The sequence below is a fragment of the Marmota monax genome, unplaced genomic scaffold, assembly GCF_021218885.2.
Source record: "Marmota monax isolate L192 unplaced genomic scaffold, Marmota_monax_Labrador192_F-V1.1 WCK01_AAM20220418_F8-fsc00111, whole genome shotgun sequence".
Lineage (NCBI taxonomy): Eukaryota > Metazoa > Chordata > Mammalia > Rodentia > Sciuridae > Marmota > Marmota monax.
The window spans coordinates 5,092,999-5,110,859 of NW_026695067.1; the positions used below are offsets into that span (position 1 = coordinate 5,092,999).

Consider the following 17,861-nt stretch of genomic DNA (forward strand, 5'->3'; position numbering starts at 1 on the left):
ATGTATTGTGTTCCCAACGCTTCCTGTTATTTACAGGAACGCCCGTTGCAGAGATGAGTAAACGAAAGGCTCACTTCTCAGTTCGCCACCGCCAGAAAAATAGGCGGAGCGTCCCCTAGCCCCGTCACGTGGCCAGAAGCGCCTTGGCACGTGACCTACAACGCGCTAGACCAATCAGTTTCTGCAGGGGTGGAGACACCGACTTTGAGGGGCGGGAATATCAGACGAAGCCTCTTTCTCTCGCGAGCTTTTCAATTATTCCTGCTCAGCCGCCCACGGCCCGGAGCGCAGGTCTCGCGAGGCTTGGGCGCTGCGGCGGTAGGAGGAGGACGGGGAAGGACGGAGCGGAGCCGCGGCTTCCTCCCTCGCTTACTCCCTCGCGCTCTCGCCCGCCCCCTCCCTCCCTCCCCTCCCTCCCCCTGCCCTGGCTCCGGCCCCGGCCCATTAGGCGTTCGGTCTTCTGCTAGGGAGGATGTCGGGCCCGTCGCTCCCCAGCGCCCTGGCCCTCTCGTTGTTGCTGGTCTCTGGCTCCCTGCTCTCAGGGCCGGTCGCCGCTCAGAACGGTAAGCAGGGCGCCGGGGGCGGGCCGGGCGGGGGCTGTGGGATGTCTGCTATCGAAGGAGTTGGCCCGGGCCTGAAGGGGTGCCGGAGCCAGGGGAAGGGGGCCGGGCGGGAGTCTGAGGGGCTGCGGGTCTGAGGAGAAGATGGTGGTCAGGGGTTTGAAGAGGTGCGGGTGTAAGGTCTTCCGGAGACCGCCTGTTGGAGAGGTGGGGACGTCCGATGTGAGCCCTACGTGTTGGCGACTTTGGGGCTCCACCTCTCTTGTCCCTCCGGGTCGGCGAGGGGACACCGAGGAAGCCAACATGAGGAGTTGGAGTAGCGGGGGCGGATGAGGAGGGGGCGCATTTCTTAAAGACGGTGACAGGAGACAGGCGTTTGTGTTCTTGGAGGTGGAGGGATGGTGTCGGTCGGCTCCCCGAGAGAACGGGATTCCCGGGCACTGGGATCGACTAGAATTCTGTTTGGGCCCCGTAAAATTGGTGACATTTTTAAAAATAAGGGGAAAATGAGGAAGGTCATGAAGAATATTGAGTGAATTGAGTACTAGAACCCTAAGGAGGGGGTGTAGAATCGGAGAACCTTGGATGTGGGGGTGGGGGGAAGATAAAGGAGTGGGTTGACTGCAGTAGGGGACCTTGTACGAGAAGCAGCAGTGTTTCTCCAAAGGAGCGGAGGGAAGAGGGTTGGGTTTGCTAAAGAGGGTGGAGTGCGGGGCATTCTAGTTTAGTGGTTGGGAGTGCAAAAAGGAGTTTCTAAATAAGGAGATGAAAATGAACGGGAGGATGGGGAGAAAGAGGTGAAACTGAGGTAGGGGAAATATTAGAAAAGTAAGGGTGTCTGGGTATAGAGACGAGGGTATGAGGAAACTAGAAATCATGGAAGGGAATAAAATGCAGGAGGATATGTTAAGGAAGGGAGGGCATTCAATGAGTTGTGGCAGGCGACTGGTATTGGATGGGCCTTTGGAAAGGCAGGGACACAGCTGCGACTGTGCTGTGGTGGGATGAAGGGTAGTTGCTGCCCAGAGGGATGTGGAGGAAGTAGGCTTTTCAGATCTAAAAGTTTCAGGACCGAAGAGTTTCAATATCTGAAAAGATGTTATTTGCGAGGAATATAAAAGTAGCCTCTGGGTAATGCAGGGTACAGTGGAAATAAGAGAACTTGGTTTTGAACTGGTGTTCTTTAGAGAAGATGGAGAAATGGTTGGGAATCATAGGCATGGGGGCGTCTAGGCAAAATAGATTCCGGTTGAAGGCATGTGTTACCAGTTCAACTGCTGAATTGATCTTTCAGAAGCAAGACTAGGAGTGTGAGTCTCTTTCTGCTGTTGTGGAAACAGATATTTAGAGGTTTAAAGTTTTTTATATGAAAAAAGTCAGTGCTGGAGAATGAAATATAAATTATTATTTTTTTTTACTGATCTCAGTGTTTATTGTTTTGATAGAGCAATTCAAATTACTCTTGTAAAAAGGACTCAAATTTAAATGACTTCAGTTTAAAAAAAAATCAGAAACCAGGCTTACATGTTGAATATTAAAACGAAAATATATCACAGGATTGAAAAAACATCATTGGTTAAATAAAAGTATTGTACCAAATTGTATTTTTCAAATTTTATATAGGCTTTATGGTTTTGGATAATCACTGTGAGGGGCAGAGGGAGTTAGGAAAGACATTTTTCTTTCTCTTGTGTTTGAATATGCTAAGTACAATGGGTGTTTTTTCCTGTTTTCCTCCAAGTGTGAAGCCACTGTGGAAGACACAGTAGAGTTAATCTGATTTGTCTTATCAGGTTTTCGTCTATGCTTACAGTGGGAGTTAAACCTGATTTTGATTTTGGCTATTCAATTTATGGAAATAGCTTGGTTTGTTTGTACAGTAGGTGAGATTCTCCATCTTATGTGTTTAATCTCAGCTGGCATAGCTCTTTTTGATGATTTATGGTGAAATTGTAGTTTCTTAGCAACTAAAGCAAGGTTTTTGGATGGGTCTTCAAAGACATCTGGCTGCTGTCAGTGATGTGTGTTCTAAATACAGTATAGTACAGCCTTTCTCTTGAAATGAGCTTGAATTCAATCACATGACATTACAGAAAAATGAAGATCATCGAGTAGTTGACCCAAATGAATGTACAAATTGAATTCAAGGAAGAAATACCTGTTTTTTGAATTTGAGTTTATAAAGATAAGGATGCCATTTTATAGCATTCTATAACATACCTTATGATAATATACAACTTAAAATTAGTAAGATAGTCCTGCAGTGGTCTGACTTCATGTCATTAAGTTGTTTTTTTCTTACAGTGTTTCAGAAAGGGATATTCTGTATGATGTGAAAATGTTAGATTATTTATGAAAAGGATGTTTCAAAAAAAGTATTTCTGGATTCAGAATCTGGTAGTTTATGTTGAGAATAAATGTTTTTCAAAAGTCCCCTGTTTTCACTATTCTTAAAATCAAGAGTTTGGATTAGATGACCCCCAAGATCTCTTCAGCTCCAAAATGAGTATGTGACCCATTACCATATGGATTCAGGGCTTTCATTCAGATGGATTTTGTTTCCTATCCAAACATGTAGACTTGAAAAAACAGTTTCAAGTAAAATCCTTATTTATTGATTTTTGTATGTATCCTCAAAGATGTGGTTCATTTTAAGGAAGAAACATAAGACATTTGAAAGCTTTACTTAAAATTGAGTGAGTATAAACCAGCCTGTATAATGTGATCAAGAGCACAGGCTTTGGACTCCCATAGAACTGGGTTTGAGTTCTACTTTTTGTAGCTGAGTGACCTTGAATAAGGCAGGCCTCAGTTTCATTTCTGAAATGGGGATTACAATCTCCTTGGGAGAATGTGAAGATTAAATGAGATAATGGAGACTTAGTTTCAATGCCTGGCATATTGGATCACTAAATGTTAACTATTATTATTATTACTTTAAAAATAACATTATTCTTTATTTTTCTTCATGTGTATGTATATTCTGAACACTTGTTAGTGCTTCTGTCATCTTGAATAAAAGTAAATGGGTCTTTGAAGACCCCAAACAGAGATTTGTGCTTTTGCTATATATACAACATACATATATGTATATGTATGTATATATATATATATATATATATATATAATTATTATTTTTTTAAAGTATCCACTTTAATTTGCACATGGTTGAGTTGGTGGGAGACATATTTAATGTTCCCTAGAAACCTGCTGGCTTTTTGTTTTAAGACAAATGACATGCTAAACATATAGCAGATTTTAATATAATTAATCCAAATAAGATTTGACCAGAAGTTTGCCATGAACTAAAGACTTTCCTCAGGAGATCATATTGCTTTCAGTCTCTCAAGCAATTGACTAAAAATATCACAATTGATATCAGTGGAGCACCCAGGCATGAGAAATTGATCAGGAGTCTGGGAGGAAAGGCCATGTTTCTACATTCAGGATCTTTTTATGGGTTTGTTTTATAAGGTGGCTGTGGCCAAATTGGAGAGGGGAGGGGGGGAATGTAGAACTTAAATCTGTGAATATACCAAGGTTTTTAAAAACAATATAAGGGGAAAAATAACCCACTTAAAATATAATCGTGCTCCAGAGTGAATTTATTTGACACAGATTAAGATTGAAGTTCATTAGAGGTCTGATTTTGTACTAGTTATTCAGATCCTCATGAAAAAGTAGACTTTTTTAAGAAAAGCCTTTTCTTTTTCTTATCTATACCCTTCTGATGTAAAACATATTCTCTTGTGGAATATACCTTTAAACACTAATAAAAGGCAACGTGTTATTGTACTGCCTTTTTAAAAATGTTTTTGTTAGCACATTATATTATATAATATCTTTATTTTTTAAATAAAAAGTACTTAATTAGGCCTTCAGAGATAACCACATGTGTCTAAAAATGTGCTCTGTTTGGACCTCGTTTTTTTATTTAATTAATTTGAGGTAACTTTTTGAAAGTAAGGTGTTTTATATGTGAAATTTGAAACTTTGCTCCATCAGTGTAAAGGTTTTTTTGTTTGTTTTGTTTTTAAATATCAGACAATATGGGGGGGTGATAAGGTGTTAGCATCTATAAAATGAAATGTGGAGAGAAACAACCAAGGTTTGTTGAATCATATAGGAGATGTTCAATAAAAGTTTGAATAAAATTATGCTGTTTTGGAAAAAGTGAGATTTGTGAACAAATTTCTGATGCATTTTATTTAGTTTATTGTTACAGTGAGCCCAATCTAGACAGGATCAGGCATAGAGAATGAAGTTGTAGGAGAAAGGAAAAGACAGAAGAAAGACTTCAGTAGAATACCAGGAAAAAGCAGGATATAAGATTGGGGGATGAATCTTCATTTAAGGAGCATCTGGAAAGATAAAAGCTGTCAGAATAAGTCTAGAACAGAGGACTTTAAAGTAAATTGACACAGTGAAATTAGAACAATGGTGCAGAATTACCTCACCTAACTGGCTTGGTTTTTAGTATGCCTCATAAACAAAGCATTTTATATAATTAAAAAGTGACACTGATAATATGGAGTTTAATTTAAGAAACTTAGATAATGCATTTTTAAACTTGTTTGTGAAGTTTTGGTGGATTTTTCTTCAATTAATACTTTTAGATGCTAAGAATTAGCTTTGGGAATAAATAAAATTAATTGAATACAAACTATTTTATAGGCTTATATACATAAAGAAACTCACTGAATGTAAAAGTGATACCCTATAAAAAACTTTATCTCAGTGATATTGATTACTAAATTTATAAAAGAGTGAGTACACAAGTAAAATGTATCTGTTTTTCTAGAATTCATTCAGCTTAGGAGCAGGAGTCAAAATTTGTACCTAATTTCAACTTAGTGTTTTATCTAACATTGAAAGTAGGCCTAACTTTTTTGTTTGTTTTTTTGTGTGTATAAAGACAAATGCTTATCAATTAAACCTAATTAACTTGAGGTTATTTGACCTGATCACTTAGAACCTTTTAAATTAGTCTATCTGAATGGCAATAAGGTTTACTAAATAAAGAACTTCCTAAGTATCCACTGTAATTTGCACACAGTTGAGTTGGCGGGAGACATATTTAATGTTCCCCAGAAACATGCTGGCTTTTTGTTTTGTTTCCTTTTTTTTTTCAACAGGAACAACAACCAAAACCTCAAGTCTTATCTGTTCTTTAAAACAGATGTGATCAGCTTGATGGAAACATACTGTGTTATGTTTCTCATATTAAAAAGTGCTAAATGGTATTCTTCTGCTGTTTTGGAAACAATTATGGAATGTTTTAAGACTGGTCTTCTTACCAAATAATGTTAATTACTAGAGCTTTATACCCTGCTTTATGGTGTTTTTGAGAAGTATATCAATTTGGATATGCTTTGCTTCCCTTTGTTTTATCATTGATAGAACTTGGGTATTACTTCAAATTGACTAGACAGTGAAATGTAAATGATAATGTGAAATCATTCTCAGATTGTCAATGTTCTATATGTTGTGTAAGGTTCTATTTTGAGAAAACATTAAGTCCCAAATTATACCAGTATTTTATTTTGTTTTGTTTTTTTGTGGTGCTGGGGAGGAAACGCAGGGTTCGCACATGCTCTACCACTGAATACCTCCCCAGCCCATACTAATGGTTTTAATCATATCCAAGTGATACTCAAATTCTTAATGTGGTTAAATATAAAATAATGACAAAACATCAGTGCCTTTTCTGATGGAATACTAACAAGGCACAATGTTACAGGTTTAGTAAGATACATAAAAATGAATAGGTAAGAGTGTGTTTGCATATACAAATTATGCCATTGGTTCTTCATTTTTTTCCTGATGGTAGTATTAGCTATCATTGGATTAGATGATGTCTAAAATTCACTTCTAGTTTTACAAATTGCACAGTGCTTAGGCACTTTCTCCAATTGGAAAAGAACCCAGAGAGATAATACTGTTTTAAAACGTTTTTTAGAATTTACTTTTAGAAATAATGAAATTGATTTTAAGGCATGTACTTCTTTGAAATCTGACTGCCTTAAAATCTACTTCAGACAACACTTGGAGTTCTTGTTTAAGGAAGGCAGAATGGTTTCTGTTAAACAGAGATCTCATATTAAACTTGCTGGGAAAATTGCCAGCATGAATTAAAACAATTAAGAATTGAAAAATCCTATCAGGTAGGTAGGTATTTTGTATTCCTTCCTGTTAGTTGAAGGTTGACTAATAAGATAATGAAATAACACTGAACTATTGTTATTTATGTTATTTTGTCCTCTTAGTTTTTTTTTTATTTACATGTGACTTATTTTCATCTAATTCCTTTTGTATTTAAGACCTCTAAACCAGTCTGTTGTAGTTGAAGAAGGCAATCCAATTAAATCCATTGAAGTTCCTAGGTTGATATTCCTTAGAAACAACATGTTTAGTTTTTAAACATTCTTTTAGTTGTAGATGGATACAACACCTTTATTTTATTTATTTTTATCTGGTACTGAGGACTGAACCCAGCGTCTCATGTGTGCAAGGCAAGCGCTTCACTACTGATCTACAACCCCAGCCCAAAACAGCATGTTTAATGGTCCCAATTTATAAATTTATTTGTTGTAATTATTATCTGTTAGATCCATTTCTTTACTGTTCTTTTCTTTTGTATTTTTGTTAGAATTTCAAACATGCAAAAATAGAGCAAATGATGTAGTAAACCCCTATACACTGTAATCTGGCTCAATAGTTATCCCTTACATCCTTACTGCTTATTAATTAAAAGATAACTGTAATTTTTTTCATTTCAAACTGGAATTTTCCAGAATCTAAAATACAGTTGGCAGGGCTTAGTTTGTTAGTAAAATGGAATATTCACAAGTAATCATGTTGAAATAACTTCAAAAATACAAGAGCGCTTTAGAAAAAAAGCTTTAAAGCTTTTTCTTTTTTCTTTTTTTGGTCTCTGACCCAGATACAAAAAGTTTGTGACTAAAGTAAGAACATAACATTGTTACATACATAGTATATAAAACATTTAGTAAATCAATGCCTATCCCTGTTCTATATGGATGTATTTAAGATAACCATAGTGACCACCTAAATTGATTTCACAGCTCATTAGTGGGCTGTGAGATTTAGTTTAAAAACCAGCATTTTCACTAAAGGGGTAGTTTTTGAATTTTGTTTTATTTTTCATATACTTTATTAGTCTAGGAATAATCTGATGTTTTTTATAAACAGGATTTTCACAAAATGTTTATCAATAATATCAGCATATGATGTTACTAGTCCTTGTTAGTAAAGAAAGTACATTGTAAAGATCACACATTAGACATTATTTTATATAAGTACTCTCCCCCGCCCCCTATTTTTAACCAGAAGGGGGGAGTGAAACCACAGAAATTTTAATATCATAATCAAAATGTAACTTTTCTTCCAGTATGTTTAATTATCCTTTCTTTTAAATTAGAATTTGTGCTGCTTATTATCTAGCCCCTGCCTTTGAGTTATTGGTTGAGTACAGGAATGAGAGTATTACTGTTTATTCCTATCTGAATGCTCACTGTAATGCTGTTTCAGGTGCATTTCTGATGAGTACAGATTGACTTGAATATTGGCCAAGGGAAGGGAGGGAGAAGGGAAGCAAGATCATGACAAAAGAATCATCTGCCTTTTGGGTTTAAGGTCCTAGAGTAGCAAGATTATTTTCTTGATTTTAAATATTGCTTCTGGTAGGGAGAAAAGGGCAACAGATGTTCTTCTTTGTTTGCTACTATCTGAAAATACTTCTCAATCCATAGATGAAGGAATTTGTTAAATTTAGCTTAGTTTTTTTTTTATTGTTTTTATGTGTATGTGGTACCAAGGATTTAATCTAGGGCCTTGCACATGCTAGGCAAGTGCTCTACCACTGAGCTACAGTCCCTTTTTAAAATTTTATTCAGATAGGGCCTAAATTGTTCCAGTTGGCTTCAAGGTTGTGATCCTCCTGCCTCAGCCTCCATAATAGTTGAATTAAAGGCATGTACCCCCACACACAGCTGGCTTTTTTTTTTTTTTTTTTAATTATACAAGTTTAGTAGATTTGTGGACCATTATGGAGCAGCTGAAGGAAAAAAACAAAAAACAAAGCAACACAGTTCCAGCACTGAAATCATTAATGCTGAATTTCAAGTCTTTCACCAAGGGATATGAAGTAAGTGGTCTTAATGCAAACCAGGAAGCTGCTACCTGGAAAAAAACAAGCATAAAGAGGTTTTAAATAGCTTGCAGTGAACGGTCATTGAACTACTCTTAGACAAATAACAGTGATCATGTTAAAATTAAGGTACTACTAATAGTGTTATAGTTTTCTTATTAAGATTGAACTCCAAATAATTAAGAATACTTTCTAACCATGTTTAGGAAAAGATAGATAGTTCTATTCTGATGGAAGCTTAAGATTTAGGAGAAAAGCTTGAAGGAGCTAAACATAGGAAAAGGGAGCATAAGGGGGATGTGATTATCTATTAATACCTTCAAGGTAGCAGTGTAAATGAAGTAAGGGAATTAGGCAGTCTCCAAAGATGGATGGGCTGTATCAAAGAGCAAAGGCCTAAAGCATGTGGAAGAAAAGGATAGGTTTAATATTAAAAAGATGATTTTAATGAAACTAGCAGTTGTTTGTGCTCACTCATTGTCAGAATCATTGTAAGTAGGGCAAAGGACTGGTGATAGGGACCTCATAAAACAAAGGGAGGAGCTTTTTCTGCTCTACCTAGTAACTGTTTAGTAGCTCAGGAGAGGGGAAAAATATGGAAATTAATGTGGAATGTAATGAATTTTCCAGACAATTTTTAAAGGGTCAGAAATTAGTATGTTTCTGATGCTAAAGTTCTGATTATGAATTCAAGAAAAATGATAGTTTAACTTTGAAATCGTTTAAAGTAGCTTTTAGAAACTGCTTGTAATATTTTAAACAGGATCCTGTTTACTATAACCTTCATAAACAATTTCTTTTTGTTATCATAAACCTAAATTATGAAATTCTTCCAATCTGTTTAATACCGAGTAGAATAACCAGCTTACTAGACTTTGGTCAGAACCAGTAAAAGTTTAACATTTGGCTGTTAGAAATTAGACCTTCCTTTTTTCTGTGGCAAATATGAACGATTAAGAAAGCCTCACCACCTGGAAAACAGCACTTTCATCCTAACTCCTAACACTTTATTAGTCAAAATTCTGTTGTGATAAAGCCCCAGCCTGTCTTTTAGGAGTGGGAGCTAGTGTTTTGTGACCTCCCAAAGGATGGGAGCTCACTTTAGTTGGAAGAGTAGAAGATTTCCAGTTGCCAGGTAAAATGTGCATGCCCAGTTACATTTCAGATAAATTTTTATTGTTAAATCTGGTAATCATTTATTTATTTATGCTATTTTGACCTTCCATTTCAACTTAAAAGACATAGAAGCTTGTAACTTGTTGAGCTTTTGTGTATTAAAAGATCTTTTGGAAGTAGATTTTTTTAATCTTTCTTTCTTTCTTTCTTTCTTTCTTTATTTATTTATTTATTTTGTGGTGCTGAAGATTGAACCCAGCGCCTCACATGTGCTAGGCATGCGCTCCACTGCTGAGCCACAAATCCAGCCCTTGAAGTAGATTTAATATGGGCAAGATTATGTTACAATGAACATTTTGTATGAGAGGATATAGTTTTTAGGATAGTGATGTTTTATTTTGGTTGCATCACAGTTCTATATGTTTTATTTAGTTCATCTGCCTTATATTTGACAGAGTAATTTTTAAATTTATCCTCTGAAAATTAAAACTTTTCAGAAAGCAGATGAGCAAAGGGCTTTAGGCTATTTTTGAGCAATTTCCCTCTTATGGAAAATACTTTAAAACTTTGGGTATTATTGCCTGATCATTGATTATAAGAATGTTTCTGGGCTATTAGCTAAAGGCTTGTCCTTTTTCATATATTTGACCAGAGGCTTGGAATATACCATATTCTTGGCTTTGAAGAAGAAAATGGTATGAATGAATAAATAACTGACAATACCCTTTTCTTCCTAGTGAGTTCAGAATAATTTTGAGTTGCTGAATCATAGTCACTTGATTTAGACAGTCAAAGGAAAGTGGATGTTAGCTTTGCAAACCAAGGAAGTAATTTCTATTCTTTTTTTTTTTTTTTTTTTGGTACTAGGGATTGAAATCAGGGGCACTTAATCACTGAGTTACATTCCCAGCCTTTTTTTATGTTTTATTTAGAGACAGGATCTCTCTGAGTTGCTTAGGGCCTCAATAAGTTGCTGAGGCTGCCTTTGAACTCATGATCCTCCTGCCTCAGCCTTCCAAACCCCTGGGATTACAGGCGCGCACCACTGTGCCCAGCTAATTTCTCCCCTCCCTCCCTCCCTTCCCTTGTCTCTCTCTCCCCTCCCTCCCTCCCTTCCCTTGTCTCTTTCTCCCTCCCCCGCCTCCCTCCCTCCCCCGCCTCCCTCCCTCCCCCCTCTCCCCCTTCTCCAGTTTGCTTGTTTTATTCTGGGAAGGATCTTCTCCTTTTCAGTGGAAGTACTTAGTTTCTTCAGCCACTCCAAGGTGGGGCCCGCCATCTGTGATGGCAGAGGGTGGGTACTTTGGGCATGTTCTCATCTCATAGTGGCACTGGGTAGTTATAGGTGTGGTCTCATTCATCATGATATCCTATTTGGTATAGGAGCTGAGTGAGGGCAGAATGAGGCTCCCAGTGGTGAAAGACAAGACTAGCCTCAGCTCTTTGCACCTAGCAACAGTCCAGGGATATAATTTCTTTACAATTAATGAGGCTCCCAATGGTGAAAGACAAGACCAGCCCCAGCTCTTTGAACCTAGCAGCAGTCCAGGGATATAATTTCTTTACAGTTAAATTTTAATCCTAAGAAAAACCATGATTTCATGAGGGCTTTGGTAGTGGTTTTTGTTTTTACTTTTTGTGCTACTGGGGATTAAACCCAGGGCCTCATGCATGCTATTAAAATTTATTAATTGCTTAGGTCTGGTTACCCAGGAAGATAATAAAACAGCACACTGTATGTAGAAAAACTAAGAATGTAACAGTTACGTACATATGTTAACTGATAGAGTTGTGTTGTAATGGTGACTCAGGTATTATAGGTGGAATTGCTATTGATTATGTGATTTCCTGAAAAGCGAGCAACTCTTGGTAAAATTCCAAATGTAACAAAGAACAATCTATCCTCACTTTACCCTAATTGCATTCCTGGAATACTGAGTGATGATTAAAACTGTGCAAGAGTACTTTGTGTCATGTTTAAAACAGGTTCTTGGCTTAGAACAAGTTTTCCATCTTCTTGACTGTCACTTGAAAGTTTGTGTAGGAAGAAGCACAATTATTTGTTGTGTAAGATGTTTCCCTACTTTGTTGGGATATTAAGGATCCTTGGGACCAGTAGTGCCATTTTAATCATTGTATCAACAAAAAAGTGTCCTCCCAAATTTGCAAAAACTCCTTATAAAAGGAAAAGCAGCCCCTATCCTTAATAGAATTATCCTTAATAATTCTAATTCCAGGGAATCAGGAGGCTGGGGCAAGAGAATCACAAGTTTGAGGCCAGCTTCAGCAGCTTAGTCCTTCAGCAGCAAGGTCCTGTCTCAAAAATAAAGAATAAAATAAAAATTTTTAAAAAGAGGGAGAGAGGAGGACTGAGGAATGCTTAGTGGTAGAGTTCCCTTGGGTTCAGTTCCCAGAAAAAAAAAAAATTCCCCTTTTAGACTGCACTTGTAAGTACCTCTGATATAGGATTGTAGCACTTAGTCCCCTGGACTGCTGTTGGTCAGAGCCACACCTTTTCTAGGAATGGAAAGGCAAGGAGAGCAGCTATTTACTTGCCTTTGTGCTTTTGGTTAACATGAATGAAAGCATAAATTTTGAACTCATTTACCATTGGAGTGAGGCGAAAATACCATATACTAATTTGGAAAATTTGTGCTTTGACTGAAAACACTGAAATGTGGACTTGTAAAAACTCTGTGCTGGTCAAATAAAACTGTCAATGGCCCCCATTTTGCAGCCACTTCACGAAAGGATTATATTGTGAATTTTGCAGCCTCAGAGATTGGATTGGAATCCTGATATTTGGCAAATCTCTTAATAATCTCTCTTAGCTTCTGTTCCTCATGTATTAGGCATAATGCACAACTCACAGAAGGTGGTTAGAATGAGATTGCATACATAAAGCACCTATACCTGACCTGATATGTGATTGATAAAATTTTCTCTGTGCCTAGATGCATTCAGTTATCTTGATTTATTTTTTAATCTATTGTTTGAAAGCTAGCTGTGGGTTCTTATAGTGAAATGGTTTTGAAATTTGAAATCTTTAACATAGGAATATTTGTATCCCCCTTTATTCCTCTCTAATTTTTAACAGAAGCAAGGAAGTAATTAAAATGAACTGTTTTGATTAACACATGAAATACCATTTAGGGTACTTGGAGCCTGATGCTTACAGTAGTAACATGCTGATTTCCAAACTATTTTAGTAGATCACCTTTCTTAGCCTTTCAGGGTAGCTTTTAACATTAGCATATACCTAATAGTAATGATCTTTATTTTTGAAGTAATCTTGGAGCAGGTAATTTGCTAAATACTACAGTAATTTATTCCACCTCAAAATTAGATTCTACCATAGAAGTAACATGTTTTTATAGTTAGGTTGGAAATTTAATGACATGATTTTTAACAGGAAAGTCTGGTGTATGATTTTCTTCCAATTATTTCAGTGAATATTTTGAAACCATGTTTTCTTGGTTCTTGTACAATGCTATAGAGGCATATCATATTTCAGTATGTAATTGTCACAAATTTTATGTCTTTTTTTTTTTTGCAAAAATGGGATGCAACCATTATTTGAAGCTTTTTTTTTTTTTAATGTGTGCCCGTTTTACTTAAAAATCATTTATTACTAAATTGTTTTTGGTGAAAGGTTAGGATGCCTGGACTATTCACGAATATATGGATAAAATTAACTAGTCCAAATCAACATGCATCATTTCTTAGTTCTTTCTGACAGCTTAGCAAACATTTTTCTGGTCTGGGAAAAAAACAAGTTGTTATTGATTTGTGCATTATAGTTGAAATATTACACTTGAGAAAATTTACCACAGTGTTGAAAAATATGGAATTATAAAATTGAAGTCTCTGAGTCTGAAAATTCTGCACCACTATCATTGGTTTTATTATCTGACACTGTCCTCAGTGCTACTCTTATATAAGATGTGTATAGCCTTAGATCTGCAGGGATTTAAACAAACCATACAGCTTGGCCTTCGGAAATATAGTGATATTTCTCACATGCTGAGGATTCTAGGCTTTTACCTTGCAGTGCATGAGAAGAAAAAATGCAACCCCCTATGCTACTAGGAATGTTGCTGTTCTGTTTACCTTTTTTTTTTTTTTTAGTGTAGAGGGAGGGATACAATACCTTTATTTTATTTTTATCTGGTGCTGAGGATGGAACTTGGTGTCTCACATGTACTAGGCAAGTGCTCTACCACTGAGCTACAACCCCAGCCTTTTGTTTACCTTTTAAGCAGCATAAGAAACAGAATATTACCATACAGTAATTATGGGATAAAAGGTTATAAACGAGTTTTCGGGCTGGGAAAAACAAACAGGGTGCTACAATTATGTGGTAGTGATGATTATAGTGAAATATGGTATATATTTTGCTATATGTTTTGCTTGCAAACTTTAGCAGCAGAAAGGTTTTTTTCTTTTTCTTTCTTTTTTTGGTGCTGGGGATTGAACATAGGGGCACTTAACCACTGAGCAGTACCATTAGTCCTTTTTATTTTTAATTTTGAGACAGGGTCCCAATTACTTAGGACCTTGCTACGTTGCTGAGGCTGTCCTCAAACTTGCAGTCTTCCTGCCTCAGCCTCCCAAGTAGCTGATGCCCAGCCTGCCTGCCTGCCTTCCTTCCTTCCTTCCTTCCTTCCTTCCTTCCTTCCTTCCTTCCTTCCTTCCTCCTCTTCTTTTTCTTTTTGTTTAGTACTTAAGACAATGATCTAAATGGTTAGAGCAGTTTCAAGAAACATGTTTTTTTTCCACATTCTTATATTTCTGTTTCTGTCTTTGTTTTCCTTCACAATATGATTTTGAGTCCTTTAAAGAGATCTATTCCCTGGTTATATTATGTACATATAATCACACATAGGCATTTGTGCGTGTGCACACACACAGACACACACACATGTTTGTAATATGTCTATACACACTGTATGTGTGTGTGTATGATTTTTAAAATATTTTTTCTTCCTATATTTTACATTTTAATTTTCTTTTCTTCCCCATACCTCCTTGGTTCTGTTTCATCTGGTGTCTTCAGTTGTTATAGATTTGGCTCTTTTTAAGTCTTTATTTATTCAAACTCATTTTAGGCAGAGGGATGGCATATTCTAGTATGCTTATAATAAAAAGTTTAGTTTTGTTGACTGGTGTCTTTGATCAGGAGTGTTTGCATCTGGGACTTCTGGGTATTTTTGCATTTCCTTGTAGCTATTTAAAGATTTTCTTTTATGGTAGAGCTTTTTCTAATATTCTTTTTTAATCTTTTAATCCTCACAGGGTCATAATGTTCATATTTTTCAGAAACAGCTCAGCTAGTCTTCAAGGCCTAGTCACAAAGGAAATTAATTCCTGATGGATCTGGACATCAAGGCAGACAGAATTCCAGGCAGACGGCTAGTAATGAATATTGATTGGGGACTATGAGGTACTTTCTGTGGGCTGGTAAATTTTAGTGTTTTCCTGCAAGGCTACCACTTACTATTGTACATCAAACCTTCTGAACTGTCTGCCCATGGAGTATATAATTTGCTACCCAGTGACAGGTAGACATTAAAATTCAATTATGGGATGGGGGTAGTGATAGGGAGTAACCAGATTTTGTACCTGGAAGATGAAAGGGCAAATTTTGATATTCATCAAAGGGAAAAATCAAAACAAAAGCCTCTTATGAGTATAGAAAGTAGCAGTTCTTGTTTTAGGAACATTAAACTATAGTGAAAATTGCTCAGAAATTACCAGAAGTAAAAGCTTTCTGGCATTTGTAGTTCAATAACATGTATATTTTAGTAGCTTTTAAAAGCCAGAGTGGGAGAGTTTCGGTGGAATGTGTCTTTAGTGGCATTTTAGAGTGTCACCTTACCATTCTGTAACACTATCTGTCACTGAAAGAATTGTATCAAGTCTTAAGTTCTCAAAATACACCTTTGGAAAAAACTTGATAGGCCCAGTAGTACTAGGTGAGCTTGAGGAAACCAGATACATAAGCTTGTCATTAAATTCTCTGCTTAGAATTCTCTGAGTCTCTTTGAAGGACTCAAAATCATATTGTGAAGGAAACAAAGATGGAAACAGAAATATGAGAATGTGGAAAAAAACCATGTTTCTTGAAATTGCTCTAACCATTTAGATCACTGTCTTAAGTAGCAGAGGAGGAGGAGGAGGAGGAGGAGGAGAGAGAGAAGGAAGGAAGGAAGGAGAAAGAAAGAAAGAAAGAAAAGCTGGGCATCAGCAACTTGGGAAGCTGAGGCAGGAAGATTGCAAGTTTGAGGACAGAGAAAAGAAAAGAAAGAAAAAACCTTTCTGCTGCTAAAGTTTGCAAACAAAACGGATAGCAAAATATATACCAAATTTCACTATCAGGTTTAATTTTTAAAGAATAGATGTAACTGTAAGAGGGAATATCAGCAGATAGGAAGATGACCCTCCATTGGATAGTGGCTAATCAACATTTTTACTTAAAATTATTTTTTTTTTGAAAGAATGGAAAAGTTACTGGATTTTTTAAAATTATGAAAGGATTTACATTAAACTTTAAAATAATATGTAGGTGTTTCGAGTAAGTGTTCGAATATTCAAGATTTCTACCCAAAAGAATTGGGATTAAAAATATTCAATGATATATTGTTCTTTTCTACTTTATTATTATTATTATTATTTTTAATGCAGCACTTTTACCCCTTGATTACTACTCCGCAGGAATAAGCACTGATAGTAGTTGTGTATACTTGCAAAACATGTTCTCTGAAGATACATACATACTGTGATGTTTTTCATGTAGAAGTATTAACTGTTATAATTCATCTTGATTCTTAAAATTTTCCTTTTTTCAGTATAGTAATTGGCTTGACAGATATTTAAGTTATACTGATGATGCCCCATTCTTGATAATGAAATTTGCCTGCTAAGCAGGCCTCTCTTATTCCTTATAGGGAAAAGCTTCATTAAGTGGAAAAGAACAAGGTAGGAGTATAGCTAGCTTAGTGACTGAGCACTGCGTAACATGTGGGATGCTGAATTCACTCCCTAGTGCTGCATTAAAATAATAATAATAATAATAATAATAATAATAATGTAGAAAAAAAACAATATATCACTGATTTTTTTTTTAATCCCCAGTCATTCTTTTGGGTAGGAATTTTGAATATTTGAACACTTAATGTTTTAGCCATATGGATAATTTCTGGGATACCTTCTAATTTTCAGCAAAAGCATTCTAGAAATAATTTTGTTATCCTTTTTATACCTGCATGGAAGGGGTCCTATGTATACTTTGCAGTCAGTGGTTAAAATACTTACACATGGATGAAATAAGGCCAAAAGAACAAGACAGTTCCTTTAAGGTAGAATCTATAAAATTTTACAAAATAATCATCCTATGCAAAATGGATTTAATAAAATAATTTTTATTACAACGTTTGTCAGCCTATTTGTGGGAAAGAGCTACTTGTCATTTACCCTGAGTTTTGAAATATAGGAATATGCACATGATAGGAGAGTGCAGAGGTGTGCTGTTAAGTTCCTGTTTGGAAAGGAGAGGAAAACACTATTTTCATCCCTTTTTCATGGAAAGAAAGTGTTAGGGTATGTGGTTTCAGCAACCACCATGGAGATCTGCTAGGAAGAACTGGAGAGCTATAAGGTTCTACTTTACTAGTTAGGAACACCGGCTTAAAGTATTAGTCCCAATTAGTTATGCCAAACACTTTTTAAACTCTGTATCTACATAGAATTTCTGTAGCATAGGTAACTCAGATAATTGGGGAATGGATGTGTAGTAATATAGGCCTGAGCTGATTCCCTTATAAGAAAGAAATAGAATGACTTGTTTCCCAGTCATTCCAAGATAAAATGTTCTTGTATTAAATAGTGTCTATAGGATATTATTTAGTTTTAATTGTCTGTAGTAAACAAAGCATTGCTGTTGGTGAGGCAGTACAGTATAGTGTTGTAGCCTCTGGAATTATACTGCCAGAGTATGCATCCTGTCACTGCACTCTGTA

The 17,861-nt window shown here is 36.3% G+C and overlaps 1 protein-coding gene across 1 annotated transcript in view; it reads left to right on the plus strand.

Annotated features, from left to right (window-relative positions):
• Positions 1–396: 396 nt before the first annotated feature.
• The window catches only part of Nptn (neuroplastin), a 67,075-nt gene continuing 49,610 nt past the window's right edge, over positions 397–17,861 (plus strand). The window contains exon 1 of the mRNA XM_046427913.2: positions 397–563. Within this exon, the coding sequence (XP_046283869.2) occupies positions 473–563 (91 nt within the window). The 5' untranslated portion in view covers positions 397–472. The remainder of the gene's footprint in view (positions 564–17,861) is intronic.